We start from the raw sequence: 12,337 nt of genomic DNA, 5'->3' as shown, positions 1-12,337 counted from the left end.
ATCTTTCACCCCCCTCTCACCATCTCTCCGCCGGTCCAGTCGCTCCCCGTCTCCTACTCGCATTTGCCCCCTCTCTCTCGCTTTTACACCCCGCTCTTCCGCTAGCTGGCACACCAGTTTGTTTTTTTTTTCTCAGATGAACTTTGACAAATCCCATGAGTCCTTGCGTTTTTCGGAATACCGAACTCGCTTATTAAGTTTTTGATTCTCTCCACCACCGTCTCATCGATGAAGACAGGTTTGTCAATCCTTGACCCAGAATTGGAACAGGCCCCTTCGGCCACAATGCCCATGCCAAATTAAACAAACCCTTTTGCTTACCAATGATCCATATATCTCCATTTGTGTGTGCCTATCTAAAAGCCTCTTAAAAGTTACTATTGTATCTGCTTTCACCCCCAAGTCTGGCAGCAAATTCCAGGCACCTACCAGTCTTTTAAAAAAACCCTTGCCGGGCACATTTCCTTTACACGTTCCCCCTCTCACCTGAAACATGTGCCCTCTAATCTTTGACATTTTTACTCTGGGAAAATATTCTGGCCGACTACCCTATCTATGCCTCACCTAATTTGATGAATTGCTCTCTGGTTTCACCTCACCCTTCACTGCTCCAGGAAAACAATTCAGGTTTGTCAACCTCTCATTGTAGTTTACACCCTCTAATCCAGGTAGCACCCAGGTAAATATTTTAACCTCTCCATAGCTTCCATTTTTCTTTAACAGTTTCTGTTTAGTTTCTAAAAATTCAAGTATTTGTCATTGGTCTTTGAGGAACAAGTTACTCTTAAGTTTCAGGCAATCCGAGATAAAATGAGCAAATTTGCAATTTATTTTAAACTACAGTATTTCCGTTGATCTGTTGTAATGCCTGAGTTTACAGACCTGGTTCATATATCAAAAGTCCTAAATAGGAAAGATTATGTCAAAATGAGTCGACAGGTTAGTTGGAACCATTTTGATTAACACGAGTTCAGCGTCAATTAGAATTAGATTGCTCATGCAAGACGTGGGGAAACAATTCTTCAAACAAAAGGTTTGGAAATCCCACCATTGTAGAGGTTAGGTCAGATGAAAATGTTAAAGACTTAAATGAAGGGGCAAATTTATAGTTTCACAAGGCTTAATAATGGCATTATTGCTCAGTGATCCAGAAAATTGTGCAAGTTGAATCATTCTTTATGATTTACGGTCAGTAGAAATTTTATGCGGAATGAACTGAGAAGGTGTAGGACTTTTTAAATGTTATGCCAATCACTTAATTGGTTGGATTTACCGGTCTCTGGCTGAAAGCGAGATGAGCTGAAGGTTAGATACCAGCACAAATGGCCTCTTGCTCTGTCACTGAACACACCACGAGCCTGTCTAGAGAATAATAATGTGCTGAGCCAAATGTACTGCACATACGTTTAACGATTGCCAAGCTTGCAACAATACCGCATGTATTTAAAAGGAATCACTGACCTCGAATAAAAAGGCAAGTGCAGGGAAGTTATTTTTAATAGATTTTTTTTAAACCGTAAAATACTACAAATTAAAGAAAAATATTTTATTTACATTTTTTTACTAATTATATCTAAAATTTAAGATTTCAATTAATCAGAGACATTTTAAAATAAGTGAACGCGCTTTGACAGTGCTCAGTGCTTCTTTGAGACTGACAAGTTCAGTCTGCTGGTCGGACCTAGCTCAGTCCATATACCTGCCGAAAAGCAGTCAATAAAAGTTTCCCAAAGATTGAGGCCATAAGTGAAACCAAACAGTAGTTCTAAATTGTATTTCTAGGAATATCCTTAATGAAATAAAAGTACTTTGGAAAGTTGTCCAGCTTTGATTATATTGTCCATGTTCTAAAAGGTTTGACAATGATCACACCAACTTAATTTTGTTTGTTTAATGCTTTCAAAGATCTTATGTTGTCAACCTTTACAATTAAAAATTCAATTTAATAGATATTCAAAAATGAAGCAGCTATTAAATATTTGACATTGCAGCATTGAGACAAGTATTTTTTCCTCAACAATCACAGCCAATTTATGACAAATCCACACATTCCAACAATTACACCTCCCACTCTGCTTCCAATAAGTCTTCTGTTCCATTGTCCTAGTTTCTTCATCTATTCTATCTGTCCAACTGATGAGATTTTCCACACCAGACATTGTGACATGTTCTTAACCTACTAACCTGTACATCTTTGGAGTGCGGGAGGAAACCGGAACACCCGGAGAAAACTCACAGATCACGGGGAAAACGTACAAATTCCGCACAGACAAGAACCCATGGTCAGGATCGAACCCAGGTCTCTGGCGCTGTGAGGCAGCAACTCTACCGTTGTGCCACCCCATTGCCAAGGAACTGTAAACAGGAACGAAATAAAGAGAATCAAATCTGTTCTAATAATCTTGGTCAAGGATATCTTGCACACTATATTGCAAATAATCTTGCACACACTGGAGGAAATCCACTCCTTTCCCAAATCAAATTAATTGATAGACATGGTCAAATCAAATCTGTTTTTAAACAATGTTTATTTCCGCCATCTATTTTCTCAGTGGCAACTAACCATAATTATTGCAGTGTACAAAGCTGTGGACTCATCAAGTTCATGCTGGCTTGCTCTGGCAGTAATCCTGTCAGTCTCATTCCCTGTTCCCCCCCTATTGCTGCTAATTTATTTCCCTCAAATTGACATCCAATTTCCTTCCAAAATCACCGATCTCCAGATTTACTACCACATGGCAAAAACCACTTGATGCATAAATTCTTCCTCACCCATCTCTAGTGCACATAATCCCAAATCTACATGCCCAAGACGTTGTACCAACTGCTTGTGAAATTAATAATAATCACCAGTTATTGGCAGAAAATATTGTTAGGCTACATATATGGTAAAATATCATTAAGTGTTTTTTTGCAGAGAACCATAATCAAAAGCAACCATTCTTTTTTTTTTAACCACGGTGTGGAACTAACATAAATATCAATAAAAAATGATCTATCTTGTTTAATATTCAAAGCCAGTGTTCAACATGTTTGGTCATATACCAAGGGAGTTGCGGGATCAGGCATCAAATGCAAACATCTCAGATTTTATTTTATCAATGCTCGCCAGAGAGGTTTCTAAATTCAGACCCAAATGTAATTTTTTATTTTCCTCAAATATGAGAAAGTATTTGTTTTAGCATTTGCTCTATATGGGAAGTCAATATGAAACCCAAGTACACAGTGTAGCCCAAGAGCATAGGTCAGTGATTCTGCAAATCCACGATTGGCCTTGAGGATTGTATGCCGCAGTGACCGCACCTAGACAAGATGACAACTTTCGAACTCTTGGAGGAGGATAGTTAAGCCAGATACTGCTGTAAAACCACAGAGCAAAATTTGTCCCAGTCATTAATCCAACTATCATTTAACACATGCACCATTTGCCACAGCTTAGTGACACAGATTTCTAAAGTTGATAATGAAACCTGAACACGCAATATGATTAGCAAGGCAAAGCACAAATACAGAGAGTTAAAATTTAAAATTTGCTTTGGCAAAACACAGTTGGGCTCCGGAACAAACTGCCCACTATATACGTGCCACTAAAATAACTTCTGTATAGCCATTTTCTATTAGCATTGGTAACTTTCCAATTACTACATACAGAAGCTGTGGAATCACTTAGAAAACCAGAGAGCTATATACATCCCTAAACTCTCTTGCTATGGACAGATAATATCGGCAACTGATATTAAACTGCAATTGAAGTTTCTTACACAACGCTTATTCGGTTGAGTGGATCTGTGTTGGTGCAAGCTCTCCAGGCTTTGAAGAAATTGAAATAAATCATTTACTTATTCCAACCCAAGCATCAATCCAAATCTTGAAGACTCTCAACCTGGTGGCCCCAACGTTGTTTAAAACAAAATGGCTTTATAAAAGTATCAAATTAAATTAAATCCCGACACATTGGGGAACAGTCGCTTTCCTTTATAAAAGAAATTCACACATAGGTTTGTTTGTCCACCATTTACATCACAAGCAGGTTAAAAATCACATTTATTGTTCAGGGACTGTAGCCACATGTCACAGTTGAGGAACTAGGTAAATATCAAAGATTTTTGGTAAATACTGCCCAAAGTTGTAAATATTGCCTAAAGCAAAATGTTTCTCAAACATTAGAAACTGAACAGAACCAAGTAGTCTGTCAACTTTGCTGCTGGTTCATTCCTAGCTGCTGCTTTCCAGCCATTCCCCTCTCCAACTAAGATTCAACAAAATGTTCATCCTCGGTAACGGATTGCTTATACATTTAAGGCTTGGCCTTGGACAGTAGATGTGGCAGCCTTGCAGAAAGGCGACTCATTGAAGGATAATCAAAAGGGTGTCAAGTTCTCCACAGAACAAGTACGTGAGGATGCTGTTCATAGACTACAGTTCAGCCTTCAACACGATAGTCCCCACCAGACTGGCCGGGAAGCTAATGGAATTGGGGCTCAACACCTCCCTGTGTGCCTGGGTCCTGGACTTTCTCACCGCCAGGCCCCAGGTAGTCAAGATGGGAGGGAATACATCGAAGTCCTTCACCCTGAGCACAGGATCGCCCCAGGGTTGCGTCCTCAGCCCCTGTTGTACTCCCTGTACACACATGACTGTGTGGCTAGGTTCAGCTCCAACTCAATAATTAAGTTTGCAGATGACACTGTGGTGGTGGGCCTGATCTCAGATAACGACGAGAAGGCCTACCGGGAGGAGGTGGCTGGTCTAGCACTCTGGTGCCAGGATAACAGCCTCCTCTTGAACATCAAAAAAACGAAGGAGCCGATCATGGACTTTAGGAGGGCACATCATCCGAGGACGTACACTCCATTGAGGATAAATGGGGATCCTGTGGATAGGGTGAACTGTTTTAAATATCTGGGAGTCCACATCTCCGAGGATATGACATGGGCATCACACGCCTCAGCACTCGTGGGTAAGGCAAGGCAGCGCCTTTACCACCTCAGGCAATTGAGGAAATTCAGAGTGTCTCCGAGGATCATCCAGTGCTTCTACGCAGCGGCGGTGGAAACCATCTTGTCCGGGAACATTACCATCTGGTTTGGGAATTGCTCTGCCAAGGACAAGAAGGCTCTGCAGAGAGTAGTGCGTTCGGCCGAACGCACTATGGGAACTTCACTTGCCCCCCTGCAGGAACTATACATCAGGAGGTGCAACTCCAGAGCCAACAATATCATGAGAGACCCCTTCCACCCCTGCAACGGACTGTTCTCAAACGCCTCCGTTGCCATGCGGTGAGAACGGAGAGGTTGAGAAGGAGTTTCTTCCCAGAGGCCATTCGGACTGTAAACGCCTATCTCCCCAGGGACTAACTCTACTGAACGTTTTTCCTTCCATTATTTATTATGTAAAAGAATATGTGTGTTATGATTGTGTTTATAGTTTGTTTGGTTGTTTGTCTTTTGCACAAAAGTCCGCGAGCATTGCCACTTTCATTTCACTGCACATCTCGTATGTGTATGTGACAAATAAACTTGACTTGACTTGACTATAGTGTAAAAGATACCAAATCAATGAGTAGAATATTCCAAGTCAGTTATGTTTGTCTTATTTTAAAAATCAGAATGATTTTTCTTATGCCAAAGGTCTCCAACCCAACCGAGACTTTCCAATTTAAGTAGTTTCACTAGCGCAGTCAGACTGGGCAGATCGAATCATTATTACCCTTCCTATATTCATTGTAATTTCTAATCAAAACAGGATGGAATGTCATTCAATTCCAAAGCCCAATGCAGAAAGGAAAGAGAGACAAACGGTTAGGCAGGGACAAGTCTCTGGCACATTATTCCAAAGCACGTGCAAAGAGCCAAAAGAAAACAGCCAAAGGGATTCAGACAATATTTGGGGCTTGTGAATGAGCCAAGATTTCATTGCAGCACCAGGTCCTACCTCTGTCATGTTCATGGCAAACAGCTCTTCATGAATTCAATGATTTCTTGGAGATTTCTTCCATTGAGCGCAGATTCAAAGCCTCTCCAAACCTTTCAGCATAGCAAAGGTTAATGGAGTACATGCTAAAAGAATGAGGTGGCACCATTACATCATACAGTCAAAAAACAGAAGTCCTGGTAGAAAACAATGAGGTTTCATTACTTCTGGTCAAACATAGTCAATCATGGTCCATGGTGCCATGAACAAGCTCACCAAGTCCTTAAGAATCCCCAAGGCAGATTGTAGGGGTTATGACTAAGGGAACCTTGCTCAACACATCCCCACAAATTTACTGCATAATAAACATAGAAAATAGGTGCAGGAGTAGGCCATTCGGCCCTTCGAGCCTGCACCGCCATTCAATATGATCATGGCTGATCATCCAACTCAGTATCCTGTACCTGCCTTCTCTCCATACACCCTGATCCCTTTAGCCACAAGGGCCACATCTAACTCCCTCTTAAATATAGCCAATGAACTGGCCTCAACTACCTTCTGCGGGAGAGAATTCCACAGATTCACCACTCTCTGTGTGAAAAACGTTTTCCGCATCTCGGTCCTAAAAGATTTCCCCTTTATCCTTAAACTGTGACCCCTTGTTCTGGACTTCCCCAACATCGGGAACAATCTTCCTGCATCTAGCCTGTCCAACCCCTTAAGAATTTTGTACGTTTCTATAAGATCCCCCCTCAATCTTCTAAATTCTAGCGAGTACAAACCGAGTCTATCTATCCAGTCTTTCTTCATATGAAAGTCCTGACATCCCAGGAATCAGTCTGATGAACCTTCTCTGTACTCCCTCTATGGCAAGAATGTCTTTCCTCAGATTAGGAGACCAAAACTGTACGCAATACTCCAGGTGTGGTCTCACCAAGACCCTGTACAACTGCAGTAGAACCTCCCTGCTCCTATACTCAAATCCTTTTGCTATGAAAGATCCAAGAAAGAGTGCAAATAATTAATGCAGGCAGAATGCAAAATTAATGCAGTCAGAAATTTGCATCGACAATCCATCTTAGCCTAGTTTGGAGGTTTTATCCATGACACCCATGGTCTTTGACGACAGATGGCACAATGGGCTAAGTGTTCGGCTGGCAACCGGAAGGTAGTCGGTTCGAATCCCGCTTGGAGTGCATACTGTCGTTGTGTCCTTGGGCAAGTCACTTCACCCACCTTTGCCTGTGTGTGAATGTGTGTGAGTGATTGGTGGTGGTCGGAGGGGCCGTAGGCGCAGATTGGCAGCCACGCTTCCGTCAGTCTGCCCCAGGGCAGCTGTGGCTACAGAAGTAGCTTACCACCACCGAGTGTGACTGAGGAGTGAATGAATAATGCGATGTAAAGCGCCTTGAGTATTAGAAAGGCGCTATATAAATCCCATCCATTATTATTATTATTATTATTATTTGACCATTACATCTTATTAAAGAATTGTTGAATGCAAATCAAAGTTTAAAGTTCCCGACAATATCCCAGCTGAAGTGCTGAAGACACACAAATCAAGGGGGCTAAATAAAATTAAATTAGGAATCACGCAAGGAACCTTTGACTGTGTAGTTATATCTTGAACAAGAAAGATGATTGTTGAAGGCCCATTACAGAGCCCTCCATAATGTTTGGGATAGAGACCCATTATTTATTTATTTTCCTTTGTACTCCACAATTTGAGATTAGTAATAGGAAAAAAAAAATCACATATGATTAAAGTGCACAATGTCAGATTTTAATAAAGGCCATTTTTATGCATTTTGGTTTAACCATGTAGATATTATAGCAGTGTTTATACATAGTCCCCTCATTTCAGGGCACCATAATGTTTGGGACACAGCAATGTCATGTAAATGAAAATGGTCATGTTTAGTATTTTGTTGCATATCCTTTGCATGCAAGGACTGCTTGAAGTCTGCAGTTCATGGATATCACCAGTTGCTGGGTATCTTCTCTGGTGATGCTCTGCCAGGCTTGTATTGCAGCCATTCTTTGGCTTATGCTTGTTTTGGAGGCTAGACCCCTTCAGTTTTCTCTTCAGCAAATAAAAGGCATACTCAATTTGGTTCAGATTGGGTGATTGACTTGGCCACTCAAGAATTGACCATTTTTTGGCTTTTAAAACAAAGGCCCGTGAAGCCATCTGTCCCAAACATTATGGTGCCCTGAAATGGTGGGACTATGTATAAACACAGCTGTAATTTCTACATGGTTAAAGCAAAATGTATAAAAATTGCCTTTAATAAAATCTGACAATGTGCACTTTAACCACATGCGATTTTTCAATTACAAATCTCAAATTGTGGAGTACAGAGGCAAATAAATAAATGACAGGTCTTTGTCCCAAACATTATGGAGAGCATTGTAACTTGATCTCAGTATCAATATAGATATTCTTCAGAATTTATTTGGGCCTGGGTCCAACCATTTTCAGTTCCTTCGTTACAGATGATCAGATGCTTCTCTTGCAACTCCTTGGGAACAAAACAGCCTAATGTAAACATTCAGCCTTGAGCTGATTAAGTAGCAAATAACAAAGTCAGACATAGATTTTTTTCAACTAGTGGCTAACCATTTCCTCTTGGCATTCAAAGGCATTACCCATGATAAATGGTAAAACCACATTCTCACAGATTTATTGCAAATTCATCCATCCACGACTATATTGTTAGGATTGACCAGTTTACTGTATGCAAAGATACCGCATTACATTTTAAGGTCTCAATATCCTGGAGTCACCATTAGCTGGAAACATAAATGTTTCTCACAAAAAGCAAGGCTGTTTGCAAAGGAATGAAAGCCAGGTAAAGTGCAGCAACATTCTTTCTTGAAGTGGGAAATGTAACGGCATAACTAACATTCTCCTCCCCAGCTACCCTCTGCTGTGGGGTTCCACAAGGTTCCATCCTTGGCCCCACTCTCTTCTCCCTGTATATACTCCCCTTAGGCCAAGTCATTCAAAGGCACGGCATTTCCTTCCATTGCTATGCAGACAATACACAACTCTATCTCCCCCTGAAGCCCAACAACCGATCAAATCTACATAACCTTTTCCACTGCCTCGAGGATATAAAGTGTTGGATGGCCCAGAACTTCCTCCAACTAAACGAGAGTAAGTCTGAGGTCATCCTTCACGGCCCCTCGGACTCAATCTAAACGATAGCAGGAAGCCTTACCCCATTACTCAAACCTCATGTCAAAAACCTTGGCGTGATATTTGACTCAGCATTGAAATTTGACAAATAAGTCAATGCCGTGGTAAAAGCTAGCTTCTTCTAGCTTCGGACGATATCTAAAATAAAACAATTCCTCCAGTTTGACGACCTCGAAAAGATCATCCACACATTTATCTTCTCCCGCATAGATTACTGCAACTCCCTTTACACTGGCACCAGCCAATCTTCCCTGACCCGCCTGCAACTGGTCCAAAAGGCCGCAGCGAGACTCCTGACGGGCACCTGAAAAAGGGACCACATCACCCCGATTCTGGCCTCTCTCCACTGGCTCCATGTGCGGTTCCGAATAAATTTCAAGATCCTTCTTTATGTTTACAAAGCCATTAACGGGCTTGCCCCCACCTAAATCAAAAGTCTGCTTACCCACCACACCACCTCCAGGTCCCTCAGAGCGGCCGACTTGGGGTTACTGAACATCCCGGGGTCTAGGCATAAGCTCAGGGCCTTTGCGGTTGCAGCTCCTAGACTGTGGAACAGCATCCCTCTTCCCATCAGAACTGCCCCCTCCATCGACTCTTTTAAGTCGAGACTTAAAACTCATCTTTACTCTCAAGCCTTTCTTGATGTCCTATGAGGGAGGGCTATATGTATGTATTTATGTATGTACTTAATTTATGAACCACTGTTGTATAACGTTAGTACCTCCACCAATGTAAGGCACTTTGGTCAACGAGTTGTTTTTTAAATGTGCTATAGAAATAAAAGTGACTTGACAACTTCAATATGTACAATACAGCGTCAATAGCATGTTCAATAGCATTGATTGCCACCCAATCTACAATGGTAATCCAGATTGCTGTTTGTACCTCCTGCAAGACCAAAATACTTCTTCAACAGCATCTGCAAACCTTATTACAAAGAAGTACAAGAGCTGCAGACAAATGACCATCAGAACATCCAACCACCCACCCAAGTCACACACAAATCTTTGTTGAAAATGTAATGCAATTCCTTCGACATGATTAGGTCGAAATTCTGGAATGATCTGACAAAGTGGGAACATCTTTATCACAAAGACTGTTACAGTTCAGGAAAACACCACCACAATTAGGGGCAGGCATTCAATGGTGGTCAGGTCAACATGAACCATATCGCAGGTACACAAAAATGCTGGAGAAACTCAGTGGGTGCAGCAGCATCTATGGAGCGAAGGAAATAGGCAACGTTTCGGGTCGAACCCCTTCTTCAGTCTGAAGAAGGGTTTCGGCTCGAAACGTTGCCTATTTCCTTCGCTCCATAGATGCTGCTGCACCCGCTGAGTTTCTCCAGCATTTTTGTGTACCTTCGATTTTCCAGCATCTGCAGTTCCTTCTTGAACCATATCGCATCTGTGAATAAAATATATTCTGACAGAAATCAATACGGTGGAGTTAGAGGAGTTTCATGCAGACCTTGAAAGTGGCAGACTAGGTGGATCGAAAGCCCACAAAATTAACCACAGAGATGTTAATTTGGGATTTGAATGGAGAATTGCAATGAAAGAGAATGATTGGGTACCAAAATGCATTGTACAAAAGAGCAGTTCACCCATAATTGATATTGTATAACATTGTTTAGTGTTGAAAAGCATGAAGAATATTTTCAAACCATCTTTGTATTAATCACAATTCAACATGTCAAATGCAAAACTTACGATCACCAAAGCAGAGTGTCAGGGTTGTATATACTGAAATGCCTCAAATAGCCTAAAACAAACTGAACAAAAATATGTAAAACTCATTTTTTTTAAATGATCAATTATTGTTAGTGGAGAAATTTGTAAATAAAAAACAAGTACTACTCCAACGAAAGTTAAACTTTTAATGAAATCAATTTAATCTCTCTATTCCAATCAAAGGTTACCAGCCTTGAAGGCAGGAGCATCAGATATGATTGTAAACCCAAGGCATATGACAACAGATATGGCCAGGTGTGCAGAAACACAGAAATGTGTATCAACTTTCTGAACATCACGAAAGTGGAACTAATCCTAAATGATGCAGTACAATGCTTCACTTCCCAAATATTATTCTACGTATATTTAACCAGTTACACACAAGCAAAACCAAGGATTAGTTAACAGTAGATCTTTGGATGTTTTTTTTATTAAAAGGCAGCACAACTACTGCCAAGACATGTCTCAAATAGCAAGCAACAGCTACAGTTTACTGCCATTTCGTGTGACTCAGCTATTACACTCCTAATCTTTGTAATGGCCTTTTGGAAGCACATGTCATAAATCACAAACAACAGCAATCCGTATGTTTCACAAATACCCTGCCAAAAAAAGGCCTGCATAGTAAAATAAGATTCAAACATAGTTCATTCCTAGGACACCTGTTGCTGGCTTTGCTTTCCTTGGACATAAATTCTGCATGAGCCACTGAACTGAAAGATCAAACGAAAATTAATGGGTAAAGTGTGCCTAATAAATACGGAACACTCATGAACAGCCTGCATAGGTGGCACAAGGAACAGATTTCACCATCTTACACCCAACCCACCCACTGCCACAACTCACTCAGCCCTGTCGTATGCACATAACTGAGCAACATGCAGCCGTGGGTGTTAGCTGCTCCCCTGCCTGCCTTTGCACGGGTGCAGGGAGGACACTGCCACCCCACCCTATACTTTACCCTCAGGACTCAACCCCAACACACTCAAAGACAGGTAATCTAGGGGCTTCATTCCATGGCTGACCCCGATCAATGAACGGGCCGCAGTCGGCCAGGCCGGGAGGACATCGAGCAAGTCGAGGGCCGATGGGTCCTAGTTCTGGCCTGACTTACGATGGTGACGCTGGCCTTGCGCAGGTCGCGGTTCTCCTCCTGCAGGGCCTTGCATTTCAGCTTGTAGGTCTCCAGCTCGATCTTCAGCACCTTGTTCTCCTGCTGCAGCGACGCGAGCCGGTTGCTCAGTTCCTCCAGCTTGGAGGCCGAGATCACAATGCCGGCCTTGGAGCAGGCAGCAGGGGTGGGGGCAGGTGGCAGGGCGGACGAGGTGCCCGCCGGGTCCGTGTCGCTCTCGCTAGCGCTGTCCGCCATGTTGAATGCTCGCTGCCTGAGCGCGGCGTGCGCCGGCGCGGGGGGAGGGAGGGAGTGGGGGCGGGGCAGCATATGGGCGGGGCCGTGGTGGCGGGCCATGGTGGCGAAGGCGAGGGG

At 42.3% G+C, this 12,337-nt stretch overlaps 1 protein-coding gene across 1 annotated transcript in view; it reads right to left on the bottom strand.

The window, feature by feature from the left end:
* The window catches only part of ccdc6 (coiled-coil domain containing 6), a 50,813-nt gene extending 38,476 nt beyond the window's left edge, over positions 1 to 12,337 (bottom strand). Inside the window, exon 1 of the mRNA XM_033034339.1 lies at positions 11,966 to 12,337. Within this exon, the coding sequence (XP_032890230.1) occupies positions 11,966 to 12,319 (354 nt within the window). The 5' untranslated portion in view covers positions 12,320 to 12,337. The remainder of the gene's footprint in view (positions 1 to 11,965) is intronic.

The sequence above is a fragment of the Amblyraja radiata genome, chromosome 15 (genome assembly GCF_010909765.2).
Source record: "Amblyraja radiata isolate CabotCenter1 chromosome 15, sAmbRad1.1.pri, whole genome shotgun sequence".
NCBI classification, from domain to species: domain Eukaryota; kingdom Metazoa; phylum Chordata; class Chondrichthyes; order Rajiformes; family Rajidae; genus Amblyraja; species Amblyraja radiata.
This window is presented reverse-complemented; position numbering and strand designations above follow the sequence as displayed.